We start from the raw sequence: 18,489 nt of genomic DNA on the forward strand, positions 1-18,489 counted from the left end.
TCAATGTGAAATTACATAGAATGTTGTATAATTTTGCTTAGTTGATGTGAATCCTAAACTGGCATTATACCTCACATGCGCATTTTCGTATTAGACCACGCTACCATTGTCCTTCAAGTCCTCCTTAGGACATTAGTAATGATAGATATTTGAAAAGAAGTTAATCAGAAACCCCGTAGATGGCCCAACCCTTGTCAAAAGAACTTTTGATAACTTACTAATCATAGACCCAAAACGACGCGCCCCTCCCTCCCTCTCCGCGCCTTCTCTCCCCTTCTTGAACCCTAAAGCCCCAAATCGTCGGAGGCATGATCATCTTCAATGGTTTGGGTGTCTCTTGGCGGCGTATTGACCGCATAAGCCCTATCATATTGTCTTTTCCAAAAAACGAGCGATTCATCTCCCGACTCTTGCTCGCTCAATTTGTGCTCCCTCAATTTGATCGAAGAAAATGGCCATGAGAATCTTGCGCTTTCGCCGGCTGTTGTCTCGTCTTTCTAGGCCGTCCATTACCGGTCGCCGAGCACTGGTGGCATCGCCGCACCCGGAAGATGCCGTCGGCCCGAAGGATTTTGGCGGTCGGGGAGGATTTTGGCACCCCGGAAGACATCAACCTTTTGGAGTATATTCGCCTACGTTTTTAGGGTATATTCGCCCCTCGAAGATTTCCTTGAAAGATCTTATCCGCCCCCGCTCGGACAATCTAGACGGGGAATACTATTTTGGTTAAAAGCAAGAGCTAAAGCCGCCCATCACCGTTGGTAGTCGCAGAGTTGTGGTGTTGCGGCAATTCGATGGGCCGGAAACATTGAAGGTTAGCAATGTCGCAGTGCCGGGGATTGAGCATCATCAAGTCCTTGTTGTGTTCGCATTGTGTCAATCAATACAATCGATAGTGCGGTGAGTTACTATGCCGCATATCTTTTTTTTTTTTTTTTTTGTTTTTTTTTTTGGCGTATAAATTTTTGGTTACTTTTAATACATATTGATAGTGCAGTCATATTTGTTAAAAATTAAACCAAATTCATTAAGCATTGCCAAGGTTTCGATGAGTCCATTAAACTCCCAAGGCACATGCACGCGCTAGTGCATGAATCAAGAACTGTCTTTAATGCTTTGTAGTCTTTCCAAGTGTCTTTTAGAGTTACAATGTTTTGATTAATGCATTTAGTTGTTCTTTATTTATGAGTCGTGCAATTAAAGAGTCATTGTATTATGCCTATATAAAGGCTTGTCTTGTAACCATTTTGGTATGAAAATGAGAATTTCAAAATTAAACAAAATCCCCTCCTATCGAGCTGTCGAAATCGTCCTCCCTCTTTGTCTTATTCCCATCAAATTGGTATAAGAGCTTTTGGTTCATAATCATGGCCTCGACAAGTAATTTGTTTCCTCTTCAATATCCCCGTCTTACCAAGGAAAACTATGGTAACCGGGCTTCGAGAATGAAAGCTCTACTCGGCGCCTATAGTGTTTGGGAAGTTGTCAACAATGGATATGATGAGCCGGATGATGAAGTTACCATGAATCAAAATCGGAGGAATGCATTGGAGAAGATTCGATCAAAAGATCAGCATGCCCCGTCAATCATCTATCAATGCTTAGATGATTCAATGTTCGAGAAAGTGTCGAACGCTTCTACTTCAAAGGAGGCATGGGAGATACTTCGCAACACACACCAAGGAGTACAAAAAGTTCAAAAGATTCGCCTTCAAACTCTAAGAGGCGAGTTCGAGGTAATTTGTGTGAAAGAATCTGAGTCGATTTCTGATTATTTCACAAGAGTCTTAGCGATTATGAACCAGATGAAAAGAATTGGTAAAGAAGTTCTCGATGTTCGCGTTGTCGAAAAGATTCTTCGATCGTTAGACAAAAAGTTTAACCACATTGTAGTTGCAATCGAGGAATCCAAAGACCTTGATGCCATGACGATCGATGAACTTATGGGTTCATTACAAGCCCATGAAGAAAGACTCGGAAGAAATAAGCATGAACCGGTGGAGGAAGTACTCCAAACTCGGTTGTCAATTCGAGATGAGAAGGAACAAATACGAGAATCTGTGCAAGCTCGAAGCACTTATCAAGATCGAGGTCGAGGTCGTGGTCACTTTCATGGAAGAGGTCATGGACAAAGCATAGGAGAATTTGCTCGCAAAGAAGGTGGCTATTAGAATCAAAGTTTTGTTCATGGAAGAGGAAGAAATTCGAGAGGTCAATGGTATGATAAATCTAAAATTCGTTGTTATCATTGCAATAAATTGGGTCATTATGCTTCTAACTGTTGGCATAAAGAAAGGAGTGGAGCATATGAAAAGGCAAACTTGGTGAATGATGCCGATAATGTTCTTTTATTGGCATTCAAAGAAGACGGAGGAGAAAAGAGTGGTACGTGGTACTTGGACACTGGAGCAAGCAACCACATGTGCGAAATAAAGGAGATGTTTGCTGAGTTCGATGAGACAGTCAAAGGGAAAGTCTCATTCGGTGATAATTCCCAAATTCTTGTCGAAGGCAAAGGTACAATCCGGATTCATTTGAAGAATGGTGCACTTCGGTTGATTTCTAATGTTTATTATGTTCCGAAAATGTCAAGCAATATCTTGAGTTTGGGACAGCTTCCGGAGAAAGGATATTCTCGGCACATGAAAGATCTTAGCCTTGTGCTAAGAGATCAAAATAATAAGTTGATTGCATCCGTAAAGATGTCGAAGAACAGGATGTTCATCCTCAATATAAAAAATGAAATGGCTCGCTACTTAACATCGTGTGTGGATGATCCTTCATGGTTGTGGCATAGCAGGTTCGGCCATCTCAATTTTGGCGGACTCAATATGCTTTCTCGTAAGAAGATGGTTTATGGCTTACCACATATTGATCATCCCGATCAATTATGTGAAGGGTGTGTCATTGGCAAGCATTCCAGAACCAGCTTTCCAAAAGAAGCAACTTTTCGAGCAAAGAAGCCGCCGGAATTGATCCATTCGGATGTGTGCGGTCCAATCACGCCCCAGTTGTATGGTAATCATCGATATTTTGTTACATTTATTAATGACTTTTCTCAAAAAACTTGGGTGTATTTTTTGAAAGAAAAATAGGAAGTGTTTGAAACTTTCAAACAATTCAAGAAATTAGTTGAAAAAGAGAGTGGCTATTTCATTAAAGCCTTGAGAACCGATCGTGGAAGAGAATTTATTTCTGCCGCATTCAACAAATTTTGTGAAGATTATGGTATTCGGCGTTTCTTGACGGTTCCTTATTCTCCTCAACAAAATGGCGTGGCAGAACGGAAAAATAGAACCATTCTCGACATGGTTCGAAGCATGTTGAAAAGCAAAAATCTGCCCAAAGAACTCTGGGGTGAGGTTGTTATGTGTGCAATCTATCTTCAAAATAGATGTCCAACAAATGGACTTGAAGGCGTGACTCCACAAGAAGCATGGACTGGGAGAACACCTAGTGTTTCACATTTGAGAATTTTTGGGAGTATTGCATATGCTCATGTTTCGGAGCTGAAAAGATCAAAGTTGGAAGATAGGAGCAAAAAGCTCATTTTTATCGGGTATGATTCTTCATCAAAAGCTTATAAATTATTTGATCCTAACACTTTAAAAGTGTAGATAAGTAGAGATGTGAAGTTCGATGAAGATGCTTTGTGGGAGGATAATCCAAAAGATCAAGTAAATGTTCATGGTGATTCCAGTCAAATGAAGTTGAAGGATCAACCTTCACCTTCCTCTCCAACATCATTTTCGAGTCCGAGTTCATCAACACCAACTTCTTCGGACGGTGTCGACGAACCAACAGCACAAAGATCGAGAAGATTGTCCGAGCTTTATGAAGTTGCCGATGAACTTCACCTTGTATGTCTTCTTGCAGATTGTGAGCCGATTGTGTATGATGATGCTGTAAAAGAAGAAAAATGGAGGAAAGCCATGAATGAAGAAATCGAAGCTATTAAGAAAAATCAAACATGGCAACTTGTGAATCTTCCGAATGACAAGAAAGCAATTGGTGTCAAATGGGCCTATAAGGCGAAAAAGAACGAGAAAGGAGAAGTCACTCATTATAAGGCTAGACTCGTCGCAAAAGGGTACAAGCAAAAGGCTGGAATTGATTATGACGAGGTATTTGCCCCTGTCATTCGCATGGAAACGATTAGATTAATCATTTTCGTTGCAGCTCAAAATGCATGGAAAATTCATCAAATGGATGTCAAATCAGCATTTTTAAATGGCATCCTTGAAGAAGAAATTTTCGTTGAACAACCCAAAGGGTTTCTTGTGAAAGGTCATGAAGACAAAGTGCTGAGATTGAAGAAAGCTCTGTATGGGCTTAAACAAGCACCGAGAGCATGGAATTCCAGAATTAATACCTATTTCAAGGCAAATGGATTTTCTCAATGTCCATATGAACATGCGCTCTATTTCAAGCATGAAAAAGGTGATGTTCTATTGGCTTGTTTATATGTGGATGACCTTATTTTTACAGGAAATAATGCAACAATGATTGATGCTTTTAAGGCACCTATGGTGAAAGAATTTGAAATGACTAATAATGGTCTCATGAATTATTTTCTCGGTATCGAAGTAAAGCAAAGTGGTGATGGGATTTTTATTTCCCAAAAAGGCTATGCGGAAAACATACTTGAAAAGTTTGACATGAAGAACTGTACATTGGTAAATACACCAATGGAATGCGGAGCCAAACTTTCAAAGTTCGATGAAGGTGTCGATGTTAATTCGACATATTATAGGAGCTTGATTGGGAGCTTGAGATATTTGACATGTACAAGGCCGGACATCTTGTATAGTGTCGGAATCGTGAGTCGATATATGGAGAAACCGAAATCCTCTCATCTTAAAGCTGCAAAGAGGATACTTTGATATGTCAAAGCTATTGTTTCTCACGACTTACGTTATTATCCATCTCAAAACTTTCGACTTAAAGGTTTTTCGGACGGTGACTATGGTAGAGATATCGATGATCGAAAAAGTACTTCAGGCTTCGTATTTTTCTTATGTGATACTGCTTTCACATGGTCATCGAAGAAGCAATCTAGTGTTACACTTTCGACATGTGAAGCCGAATATGTTGCAGCATCTTCATGCGTATGTCATGCGATATGGTTGAGAAAACTTCTCAAAGAAATTCATTTGGAGCAGAAGAACGCGCGAGAGATTAATGTTGATAATGTTTCAGCCATTGCTTTGGCGAAGAATCCAGTTTTGCATGAACGAAGCAAACATATCGATGTTCGATATCATTTCATTCGAGAACAAGTGACAGAGGAAGAAATCGAAGTGTCGTTGCAGACATTTTTACTAAACCTCTGAAGGTCGATGTGTTTCGAAAATTCAAGAGTCTGCTTGGAATGATTGATGGAAGAGAATTTGGTTTAAGGGGGAGTTTTGTTGGAAATTAAACCAAATTCATTAAGTATTGCCAAGGTTTCGATGAGTCCATTAGACTCCCAAGGCGCATGCATGCACTAGTGCATGAATCAAGAACTGTCTTTAATGCTTTGTAGTCTTTCCAAGTGTCTTTTAGAGTTACAATTTTTTATTAATGCATTTAGTTGTTTTTTATTTATGAGTCGTGCAATTAAAGAGTCATTGTATTATGCATATATAAAGGCTTGTATTAGATTAAATTAAAGTGGGGTCCACAGGATTACGGTATGCGCCCATGCAGGCAACCACACCCCCTTGTGCAGTTATACGTTTCAAGCGTGAAAGGTCACGTTGGTTAATTTTACGTCAATAGCTGACGTCCTCCCATCATTCTCTCAAGTCACTTTTCATTCTGTCACTTCCAAGAGAACAGAGAACAAAGAATGCTCCTCCCCTATTGTCGATTGTCGTTTGACAGAGAAAAACTCCGAGATCGCAAAGGGCTTCTAACCGGTGATCAATAAGGTATGTCCTCGTCATGTATATTCGTCGATCAGTAAATCTAGTGATCTATTGGGCATGTTTTCATTTTTTAAGTATTTATTAGATCGGATTAAGTATCCAACATTGGTATCGGAGCGATGATTTCCTAGTTTCTTGATCATTTTTGTACTGATATGCTGTGTTTTAAGGATTTTTTTACCCTAATCGCGTCGTTACTATTCATAGCATTTTGATTATAATTCGTTCATCAAAATAGTAAATTGAACATACCATTAGAACGGGCTCGTTGAGACGATCGTTTTGAGTGGTCGCGGGCCCCGAGGGTTCGCCGAAAGCCGTTGCACGCGCGTCATGCACCACGACGGGGTGGAATCCCGCGGGGCCGTGGCGTTTCGCCCTTTTTATGTCCATTTTTGTTCGTCATTTTTTAGTTTTAAATATACCATTGTCTTTGTCTTGAAGAGACGAATTTTTTGGTGAAAATTTAGTCGCCGGAGGAGGCCAGACGGCCGGCCACTAGCCGGCGGAGCCGTTGCACGCAGCGGACCACGCGCCGTACGTGCGGCGCACGTGGGGGGGCTCGAGCCGCACACATGGCTGCGGCCCACAGTATATTGGGCCAGGTCCGGCCCAATACGAAAACCTTTTCTTTATATTAAAAAAAAGGCCCGATCCGGCCCATTTGTTTTATAAACCCAGCTCTTTTATTAAAAAAAAAAAAGGAAATTGGGCTGGCCTATTCGTTTTTACTGGATCCGGCCCGCCACCCTAGCCCTCATTCTGACCCGACCAGGTCCGACCTTGACCGATTGACCGTTGACTTTGACCGTTGACCGTTGATCGGAAAAAAAAAAAAAAAGGTCTTGTTGGTCATTGGTCAATACCAAGGGGACTTGTTTTACCTATTATTTTATTTGTTATGATATGTTCATAATAGTTACAAAATCATTGGATTTTCGTAATCTATTTGTGTTCTACATTCGTTGCGGGAACAATTACATGGGTAAGTCGAAATGCGAGAACACCCCAAAGGCTAAGGAGAGCAGAAGCTCAACAAGCTTTAAGGGAAAAGATTACAAAATTGGGCTTTTATAAATGGGATAATGCTTTTGACATTATAACACATGTTATTAAGGTCAACGACATGATCCAAGAAATCGTATAAATTTGGACAAGAAATAACTCCAATAGATGCATTTTATGCACTACGTAACACTATACCCGTAGAATGGCATGGTTTGATGAATATCGCATGGTGGAATGATGCTACAACATATAAGAAATCTGTGCTACATTTCTTACACGATTTTATAAGGATCGGAGCGATAAAGACGTCATCGCTTGCAATGAATGTGTCTTGGCGCAAACAGAATGCGTCTTGGTGTAAAGGCAAGAGTCCTCAAAGGTTTTCTCCAAAGGAGCTGATTTGAGCTCCCGATTTGATTCATAATCCTCCTCAAGACCTTAATGTTTCTTTTCCTTGTATCAAGGAAATTACATATGCTCATGTTCTAACTGGAGCTAGGAGGATCACATGTTATTACATTTAGACTTTTATTTTTGGCTAGTTCCTTTCCTATATGTCTTAGGAGACTTTTAGGGACTTGTGATTGTTGTATTGATGATTTATGTATATACATTATGTTATGTGTATATATTTTGAGTGGGAGTGTTCACAAGTTTTAATAATCGTATGATGAACACAAAGTGATGATTGTATTGGTATTGATTTTAGATAAGAAAATCTAGATAATGATGGGGAACTTAGTGAACTGTTGCTTTTAGAATTTCTTTTTGAAACTATATACCAGTATAATCAAGATGCATGAATATGATTGCATTTGTTGCATACAAATAGACTTTAAATACGTGCTAAATGTTATACTCAGATACTATGGCAACGGCATCTAATAATATTGTTCTTGAGCTTAACAAGGGTGAGAAATTGAATGGAGAAAATTATGAAATCTGGAGTATGAAAATCCAGTATGTGCTTGAAGAACTAGAGGCATTTGAAGCTCTTAACCCGACCATGATCGAGCCGGATGATGGTAATACTGCACAGCACAGAAGAGACAAAGAAGCCTTCACTGCCTCGGAAAAAAAGAACTCAACTGCTCGCATTACGTTGTTAGTAGTATGGATAATGACATTATGCGAGAGTTTAGGCAGCATGAAAATGCTAAAGACATGTGGGATGCATTGAAGGCTAGATTTAGACAGACTTACGTCACTAAGCCGAGGCAGCTTACAATCGGGTTCGACACTTTTAAGATGTCACATGGGCATAATATAAAGCAACAGTTGAGGAAGATGTCAAATGTGATTAGTAAGCTAAAGGATGCTTGGACATGTATTGTCGATGAACAACAAGTGCAGGCTGTAATTCGCTCTTTGCCTCACAATTGGGAACACATGAAGGTGAACCTAACCCACAATGTGAGCGTCACAACCTTTGAGAATGTTGTGCGCCATTTGGAGCTAGAGGAGGACCGCATTCTGGTAGCTAAGATACAATCTAATGTATATGTTCTTGAATCTAGCTCATATGGAGCTTCGGGCTTCAAGCGTAAGCATCTTGGAAAGTTCAAGAAGTGGACGGGCAAAAGAGTTGAACCATCTGGCAAGAAACCAAAGTTTGAGAAGCATGGAAAAGCGAAACGTCCCGTGAAGAAAAACATTTCGAGGATGAAATGCTACAACCGTGGCAAGAAGGGTCACTTCGCTCGAGACTGTGGCGAGCCGAAGAAGGTAGAAACCCTTAACACACTTAAAAGTGTTTGTTATGTGTCAAGTTCTGTATTTTTAACTGAATCTCATCATTTGTGGACTGTAGACTCGGGAGCCACGGATCATATAGCCAGAGATAGAAATACGTTTGTGGAATTTCGACGAATTCCAAGTGGAGCGAGATGGATTTATGTAAGAAACAATTCCAGAGTAGAAGTGAAAGGAATTGGCACTTGCCAACTTATCATGCGTGGTGGACGCACTTTATTTCTACATGATGTTCTATACGCTCCGGAGATTCGTCGAAATCTTGTCTCTGTATTGGTATTAGTCAAACTTGGTTTTAATATAAATTTTCACAACAATGATGTGGATTTGTTATTAGAAACAACTTTTTATGGTTCTGGTTATTTCACGGATGGCTTTATTGTATTGGATATTGAACATGCTAGTGTGAATGTATGTTATTCCCTGTTTGCATCTTCTAGTTCTAATGAGAATGATGTGAATACATGGCATGCTAGACTTGGTCATATTGGCCAACAAAAAATGAATAAATTAGCCAAAGATGGCTCATTAGGCAATATTGAGAAAGTTGAATTGCCTATCTGTGAGCATTGCCTAATGAAAAAATAACTCGAAAGCCATTTCGAAAAGGGACAAGAGCTGAATTCTCATTGCAATTAATTCATACTGACATCTGCGGCCCAATGAATGTTAGGGCAAGGCATGGTGTTGTTTATTTCATCACATTTATTGATGATTATACTCGATATGAATATGTCTATCTGATATCTCATAAATCAGAAGCATTTAGTTGCTTCAAGAAATTTATAACCTTAGTGGAAAATCAGTTAAATAAGAAAATAAAAGCTTTGAGATCCGATCGAAGTCAAGAATATTTATCTGATGAATTCAGAAATTTATGTGATGAAAAGGGAATAGATAGACAGTTATCTATTCCATACACTCCGCAACAAAATGGTGTTGTCGAAAGACGAAATAGAACCCTACTTGAAATGGTTAGATCCATGATAGCACAAGCTAATTTGCCGATTGCCTTTTGGGGCGATGTTTTATTAACTGCTGTCTACGTACTTAACCGAGTGTCTTCCAAATCGATCACTTCTACCCCATTTGAATTGTGGACGTGTCGAAAACTTGATTTAAGCTTTTTCAAACCTTGGGGCTGTGCCGCCTACACTCATGAGTCCTCATATAAATATGGAAAATTAGGACCAAGAGGCAAAAAGAGTATCTTCATAAGATACTCGGAACACTCAAAAAGATATGTGTTCATAGGTGAGCAAGAAAGTGGAAATATGACTGAATTGGAATCACGAGATGTCACATTCTTAGAGAATGAATTTTCAAGAAAGGGCGAAATAGGTGAAGATTGTTCCCTATTTGAGATATTGGATCAAGATAATGAGACTGTTGGACATAATGATCCAAGTGGAAGCAATGTGAGAGGTGAGGAGTTGAATACAAACCAATCTCCATTGCAACCACTTGATGAATCAATGCCATTATCTAGTCCGAGTGGAAGCGTATTGGAGGATGAAGTACCCTTGGTACAATCTTCTCCACGACGAACTGGTCGCAAAAGCATTCCTTGACGACGCTTTGAAATTGAAAAGGAAGCTTTCATGATCACTCCATTGGATGAAGATGAGCCAAGAAATGTGAATGAGGCTCTATCTTGCCCCGATAAGGAAAAATGAATAAAAGCAATGAAAGAAGAGATGGAGTCAATGAAATCAAACCAAATTTGAGAACTTGTTGATCTTTCGAAAGGACGCAAAGCCATTGGGAACAAATGGGTTCTCAAAATAAAGCGCAAGGCTGATGGCTCAATTGAGAAATATAAGGCACGCCTTGTGGCGAAAGGATATGACCAACAGGAAGGAATCAACTATGAAAACACCTTTTCTCCTATGGTAAGATTTACCTCGATTTGCCTCATTCTAGCAATAGTGGCTAGTTTGGATCTTGAATTACATCGGATAGGTGTAAAGACTGATTTTCTCAAAAAAAAATTAGATGAAGAGATTTACATGGAATAACCCGTTGGGTTTGTTAAAAAGGGCCAAGAACAAAAGGTATGTCGACTTTTGAGATCGATATATAGCCTTAAGCAGTCTTCAAGACAATGGTATAAACGCTTCAATAATGCCATAGTGACATATGATTTTGATATAATTAATGAAGATAATTGCGTCTATATCAAAAGGTCCAAAGGTCACTTTGTAATTTTATCATTATATGTTGATGATATATTGATTGCTGGAAATAATATGGAGTTCGTGAAGACAGTCAAAAGTTGGCTATCTTCTAATTTTGAAATGAAAGATATAGGTGAAGTTACATACATTCTCGGAGTTAAGATTTCGAGAGATAGTTCGAAAAAGTCATTATCTCTTTCGCAAGAGACGTACATCAATAAAATTCTCGAACGATTTTGTATGCAAGATTGCAAACCCATTGATACTCCTATTGCAAAAGGTAATGGGTTGAGCCGAAGAATGTGTCCTAAGACTCCACAAGAGCAAAAACGTATGAAAAACGTTCCATATGCCAGTGCTATTGGAAGTCTCATGTACGCTATGATGTGTACAAGACCTGATATTTGTTATGCAGTTGGATTGGCCGGTAGACACCAATCCAATCCAAGTCAAGCACATTGGATTGCCGTTAAGAGAATCTTAAGGTATCTGAAAGGAACCGCCGATTACTCGCTAACTTATCAAGGAAGTGATCTGCACCTTGAGAGCTACACCGATGCTGACTAGAGAGGAGATTTGAATGAGAGAAAATCCACTTCTGGAAATGTATTCTTACCGAATAATGGCGCCATATCGTGGAGCAAGAAGAAACAACAGTGTATAGCCTTATCTACCATGGAAGCCGAGTTCGTGGCATTATCAGCGGCAGCACAATAAGGTGTTTGGCTTAGAAGATTTATGGATCATTTGGGTGTTACAAGAGATGCTGCAAAACTTGTGAAGGTTTATTGTGATAATCAAGCAGCAATGACTTATACTAAGGATCCTAAGTTTCATAGTAAGACCAAATACATAGACATTAAGTATAACTATGTCAAGGACATGGAAACACGAAAGGAAGTGAACATACAGTATATATCTACGTATAGAATGTTAGCAAATCCCACGACAAAACCAATTCCTAGAGATGTTTTCTTTGGTCATATAAAAAGTCTAGGACTGCGTAGAGGTTAATGTATTTAATATTTGTAATTCTTCCCCGAACGTCAATAATTGATGATGTTGTTTATCAATATTGAAGCCTATTAATTTATTTGATATTCATGCATATTAATGCTTGGTACACTATATGTTGAAAAGGTATGTCGGACATATGAGAGGTTAGCCCATTCGCACGGGTAACCGCCTTTATTTATTTTGTAGTGAATAGAGATGATACAATTTTAAGCTTATTATTATCTAGGTGATAATTGAGAGCTCAAGTTTAAAATAATAATATCGCCTTAACATTATGTTAAGATGAGGACTTATTACTTACAATGTCCGGAAGTGAAATAACCCACATACTTCGCTTTATCTGTCTTAAATGCCGGATGAGAGTTCTGATGAAAACTCTTGGCTGGAGTTGTTACGTGAACTCAAGTTAGACACTGAGTGTGTTAAGATGAGCATCTGTACGATATTAAAATAGAAAGACATACGCTCCATAGGGAAGGAGAACATACCGTAATACGTATTTCATATTACGTATGCACTGTCGACCAATGAGAGTAGGCAAAAGTTTTGATCTCAACTTCTCTATGCCATGTGAGACTCTCGAGAATAAAATTCCTTATTTTTTTAGTACCCTCATGACTCTTCATTATTCTCAAGGTCTCTATTTAGTGTTTGTTATCTTAGGGTGTTGTCTATGATCATGAAATTGATTCGATCTAAGGGACATTTCTAGAAAAGCGAGCTGAACCGAGATTGATAGATCTAATGAATGAGGAAGATTGATTTGGAGTTTTAAGTCACATTATGGATTATATTCACAGACCGGTCAATTATGATTATTTGGTGTGATCATAATTGTGAATATAATATATCAATTTTAAAATGAGATCTAGTGAGAAATTTATATGTGAGTGATCGATCTAGGATACAACATACAATTCTTTTTTTTTTATTTTTTATGTCTAATTTTAGAGCTGTCATATACTCCCAACGGATATATGACAACGAGCTCTCGGTGTATGCTGGTCACACGGGTTATTTGCCAATATGAACTTTGCGAAGATAAAAAGTTTAGTTGTTAGTCCTCCGTGGACAAATAGGAGTTGTTTGCCCTACATGGGCGAGTGGGAGATATTAGATTAAATTAAAGCGGGGTCCACGGGGTTACGGTGTGCGCCCATGCGGGCAACCACACTCCCTTGAGCAGTTATCTGTTTCAAACGTGAAAGGTCACGTTGATTGATTTTACGTCAATAATTGACGTCCTCCCATCATTCTCTCAAGTCACTTTTCATTCTGTCACTTCCAAGAGAACAGAGAACAAAGAACGCTTCTCTCCCATTGTCGATTGTCGTTTGTCAGAGAAAAACTCCGAGATCACAAAGGGCTTCTAACTAGTGATCAATAAGGTATGTCCTCGTGATGTATCTTCGTCGATCAGTAAATTTAGTGATCTATTGGGCATGTTTTCATTTTTTAAGTATCTATTAGATCGGATTAAGTGTCCAACAGCTTGTTTTGTAACCATTTCGGTATGGGAATGAGAATTTCAAAATTGAACAAAATCCCCTCCTATCGAGTTGTCGAAATCGTCCTCCCTCTTTGTCTTATTCCCATCAATATTTGCAGACACATTATGGTTTCAATGTTACCGGACGTGAATACGATATGCCTTTCATTTTGGGACACGATATGAGTGGGGAGGTTGCCGCGGTTGGAGCTTCGGTTCTGTGTTTAACCGTAGGCCAAGAAGTCTATGGTACTTCCCTTGGATTTTCATCCGAGGGTACTTTTGCTGACTATGTGCAACCATATGAACTTATCGGAAAACCGAAGCTAATTACACATGAGGTGGGCGCTGAGTTCTTTTATGAAATTTTATGTGGAATTGTTTTTCACGATAGTTTATGCATGTAGTCTATCATGTTTATTAAGCTATCATTGAAACCCGACTCAGAAGTCTCACATCGTATAGGAAGTGTCGGCCATCCCTTTTGCTGCACCGACTAGATGGACTGCTTTAATAAGGATTGCTGAGATAAGAGAAGGGTATGTTCTGAATTTATACTGCATGCATCTTTAGAATATCTCCATTTTTGACTGAACTTCGAAGAATGATAATGATTTGCTTCCGGTTGCCCAATATCCCGATCAACTTGTTGGAACAAAATATTGGTTATGAAATTATAGCTTTTAAGACAATTGCGTTGTTGTTTATTTTTGGTAGGCAAAGGGTGCTAGTTAATGGTGGGGATGAAGCGACCGGTTTTGCGGCAATTCAACTTGCAGTTACTAAAAGGTGCCGAGTTGTCGCCACTTGTCGCTGCCAAAATATTGATCGGGTTTTGGCTGCTAGTCTTGAGCAGGCTATTGACTACACAGCTGAGGTATGTCCTTGGTTGTTATCATATTTTTCTATTTTATCTTGGAGTAAATGATATAGTAAGGGATCGACATGGATACTAATTCGTATGTAGGAGTCAATCTGTTTGCTTTATCTCCTCTTTAAACAAATGATCATTGTTGCTTGACGGGACATCAAATCGGTTAAAGGGCAGTTTGATGTGGTTTTGGATACTTTAGGTGGAGCACAATTCGAGAAAATAGGCATAAGTGTTCTGAAAAGAAAAGGACACTACATAGTACTCCCGGTAAGATAACTCCAGGTTGTATGATCTCCTCTTTTTGCAGAGAATTTGCAAATTCAAACTTCTTACGACCTCTATTGCGGGAGCATGAACAGAGTCATTTAGGCATCAAGTGTTTGAAAGGTCGACATTTTTCCACACCCCTGGTATGATTAAGTGCGGTTGTATCATTATGTCCTTTCGTAAAGTATTGCAAATTCAAATTCTCACAACCTCTTTTGCAGAAGAAGGATAATTTAGCATTACTAGACCACAACGACGATGATGATGATTTTGGATTCTTAGAGTTAGGACGTGGTGATGAAATATTTGATGAGTTTTCACCTATTGCATGGAAGACTCGAATGTACCGTCGAACTCATAGAATACGTATGGTCATTTCTTTCTCTACTTGAACTTTCCACACTACATGATTCAATAGATACACAAGACATGTCCCTCAACATTATTTTTGCTTTAATGCTAGTTTGTCTTAACACTATTTTACTGAGTATTCCAGGGCATACATCCTGACCAACTGCACAATGATGATAGGGATAGGTAGGCTAGTTAGAGTTGGGAGGTTGCATATACCATGTATAAGAACCTTCCCAATCGCACAAGTAAGAGAAGCATTTGAGACCGAAGAAAACAGGAAAATTCTTGGGAAAGTGGTGCTTTTATTTGATTGAATTGTGCAGAAGCATATGTTTTTGGCTTTTTACTAGAAAGTAACTCATAGAACAATTAGCATTCGAAATATTCCTTCACCGGAGCTGTAAATTTGAGTAAATACGTGAGCACACTCTTTCCAGATTTGACTTTGTGTTGACAAAACATAGTCATTATATCTCAAAGGACGTGAAATGATTAACTTCTTTGTGCTGAAATGTGTCTGGAAGCCAACTTTTGTTGGAATAAAAAGCAACATGCATAGCTGATATCGGCTCCTTAACTTAGTACCTGTTGCTGGTAACTGAAATGGCCGGATAGTAAAAGAAAGAAGTCTTATCATTTTACTCAGTCTTATTCTTTCTTGAGGAATAAGAATTGGCATTACGTGTGTAGTTGCACGTACATTTTGGTTTGTTTTGTATCTTTAAATAGAATCTCGCTGGGTTAAGTTCAATTAGCAATAGCACCATAAGAAGATTTAAATGTCACGTTTCAGAGTAGGGGTCCAAACCGAGACTCCACTTCTCCATTTGCAAAGCAAGATACTCATCAATAACAGCCTAGGGTGGGTATATGTAATAGGTCGCTCAAAGGAATAATGGAGGCAGTAGTGGAAAATTGTGTGACAAATATAATAGTGATTAAAAACATGGCAGCATAATGATAAACAAGAGTCCCAGGGAAAAGGAAGTTGACAGCAGCCTCACACAACACCGACCGAGATAAAAAGCAGTGTGCTTTCAAGTTCGGTCGAGGGTAAGGGACCGTGAGACGAACTAATGTGGGTACCAAATTTTCACCCTAGGCTGTTATTGATGAGTATCTTGCTTTGCAAATGAAGAAGTGGAGTCTCGGTTTGGACCCCTACTCAAACGCGACATTTAAATCTTCTTATGGTGCTATTGCTAATTGAACTTAACCTGCAGAGATTCTATTTAAAGACACAAAACAAACCAAAATGTACGTGCAACTACACACAGAATGCCAATTCTTATTCCTCAAGAAAGAATAGGACTGAGTAAAAGGATAAGACTTCTTTCTTTTACTATCCGGCCATTTCAGTTACCAGCAGAAACGACTAAGTTAAAGAGCTGATATCGCCTATGCATGTTGCTTTTTATTCCAACAAAAGTAGGCTTCCGGACACATTTCAACACAAAGAAGTTAATCATTTCCCGTCCTTTGAGATATAATGACTATGTTTTGTCAACACAAAGTCAAATCCGGAAAGAGTGTGCTCACGTATTTACTCAAATTTATAGTTCCGGTGAAGGAATATTTCGAATGCTAATTGTCCTATGAGTTACTTTCTAGTAAAAAGCCAAAAACATATGCTTCTGCACAATTCAATCAAATAAAAGCACCACTTTCCCAAGAATTCTCCTGTTTTCTTCGACCTCAAATGCTTTTCTTACTTGTGCGATTGGAAAGGTTCTTATACATGGTATATGCAACCTCCCAGCTCTAACTAGCCTGCCTATCCCTATCATCATTGCGCGGTTGGTCGGGATGCATGCCCTGGAATACTCTGCAAAATAGTGTTAAGACAAACTAGCATTAAAGCAAAAATAATGTTGAGGTACATGTCTTCTCTATCTATTGAATCATGTAGTGTGGAAAGTTCAAGTAGAGAAAGAAATGACCATACGTATTCTATGAGTTTGACGGTACATTCGAGTCTTCCGTGCAATAGGTGAAAACTCATCAAATATTTCATCACCACGTCCTAACTCCGAGAATCCAAAATCGTCGTCGTCGTCATTGTGGTCGAGTAATGCTGAATTATCCTTCTTCCGCAAAAGAGGTTGTGAGAATTTGAATTTGCAATACTTTACGAAAGGACATAATGATACAACCGCACTTAATCATACCAGGGGTGTGGAAAAATGTCGACCTTTCAAACACTTGATGCCTAAATGACTCTGTTCAAGCTCCTGCAATAGAGGTATAAATTTTCAACGCTATTTACAAACATTCAACAAGTTAGTAATTTATCAACTTCTTTGAACCATTACTGGTGAATATAGTAATATATCAACCCTACAAGAAATTTACTAATATTCCAACAAATTGGTAAGCTATCAATTTATTTTAAATTCTACCACTGTTATAAGTAATACACTACCTCTACAAGGAATTCATGCACCTAATAAATTAGTAAATTACCAGCTTCTTTAAAATTTACACAATTATTAACGAAGAGTAAATCCCAGCATAACGGAGCAGTAATGCAATTAATATAGAAGAGTACTCGAGAAGTTTGAATTTGCAAATTCTCTACGAAAGGAGGAACTATGAGTTATCTTACCGGGAGTACAATTTAGTGTCCTTTTCTTTTCGGAACACTTATGCCTATTTTCTCGAACTGTGCTCCACCTAAAGTATCCAAAACCACATCAAAGCGCCCTTTAAGCGATTTGATGTCCTGTCAAGCAACAATGATCATTTGTTTAAAGAGGAGAGAAAGCAAACAGATTGACTCCTACATACGAATTAGTATCCATGTCGATCCCTTACTATATAATTTACTCCAGTATAAAATAGAAAAATATGATAACAACCAAGGACATACCTCGGTTGTGTAGTCAATAGCCTGTTCGGCGCCAGCGGCCAAAACCCGATCAATATTTTGGCTGCGACAAGTGGCGACAACTCCGCACCTTTTAGTAAGCGCAAGCTGAATTGCTGCAAAACCGGTCGCTTCATCCCCACCATTAACTAGCACCCTTTGCCTACCAAAAATAAACAACAACGCAATTGTCTTAAAAGCTATAATTTCATAACCAATATTTTGTTCCAACAAGTTGATCGGGATATTGGGCAACTGGAAGCAAATCATTATCATTCTTCAAAGTTCAGTAAAAAATGGAGATATTCTAAAGATGCATGCAGTAGAAATTCAGAACATTACCTTCTCTTATCTCAGCAATCCTTATTAAAGCAGTCCATCCAGTCGGTGCGACAAAAGGGATGGCCGACGCTTCCTATAAGATGTGAGACTTCCGAGTCGGTTTCCAATGCTAGCTTAATAAACATGATAGACTACATGCATAAACTATCGTGAAAAACAATTCCACATAAAATTTCATGAAAGAACTCGGTGCCCACCTCATGTGTAATTAGCTTCGATTTTTCGATAAGTTCATATGGTTGCACATAGTCAGCAAAAGTACCCTCGGATGAAAATCCAAGGGAAGTACCATAGACTTCTTGGCCTACGGTTAAACACATAACCGAAGCTCCAACCGCGGCAACCTCCCCGCTCATATCGTGTCCCAAAATGAACGGCCTATCGTATTGACGTCCGGTAACATTGAAACCATAATGTGTTTGCAAATATGA

At 38.9% G+C, this 18,489-nt stretch overlaps 2 protein-coding genes across 2 annotated transcripts; both read left to right on the plus strand.

The window, feature by feature from the left end:
• The first annotated feature begins 769 nt into the window (after nucleotides 1-769).
• On the plus strand, nucleotides 770-14,545 carry LOC115746309 (reticulon-4-interacting protein 1 homolog, mitochondrial-like). Its single transcript, XM_048273608.1, has 5 exons — nucleotides 770-900; nucleotides 13,475-13,696; nucleotides 13,821-13,894; nucleotides 14,073-14,232; nucleotides 14,380-14,545. The coding sequence occupies exons 2-5, from the start codon at nucleotides 13,514-13,516 to the stop codon at nucleotides 14,503-14,505; spliced, it is 543 nt and encodes a 180-aa protein (XP_048129565.1). The 5' UTR covers nucleotides 770-900; nucleotides 13,475-13,513; the 3' UTR covers nucleotides 14,506-14,545.
• LOC125313886 lies at nucleotides 1,368-2,171 on the plus strand. The gene has a single exon (XM_048274860.1). It carries the CDS (start codon nucleotides 1,368-1,370, stop codon nucleotides 2,169-2,171), a length of 804 nt encoding a protein of 267 aa, XP_048130817.1.
• Nucleotides 14,546-18,489: the final 3,944 nt, after the last annotated feature.

Source organism: Rhodamnia argentea, chromosome 2, assembly GCF_020921035.1.
Source record: "Rhodamnia argentea isolate NSW1041297 chromosome 2, ASM2092103v1, whole genome shotgun sequence".
Lineage (NCBI taxonomy): Eukaryota > Viridiplantae > Streptophyta > Magnoliopsida > Myrtales > Myrtaceae > Rhodamnia > Rhodamnia argentea.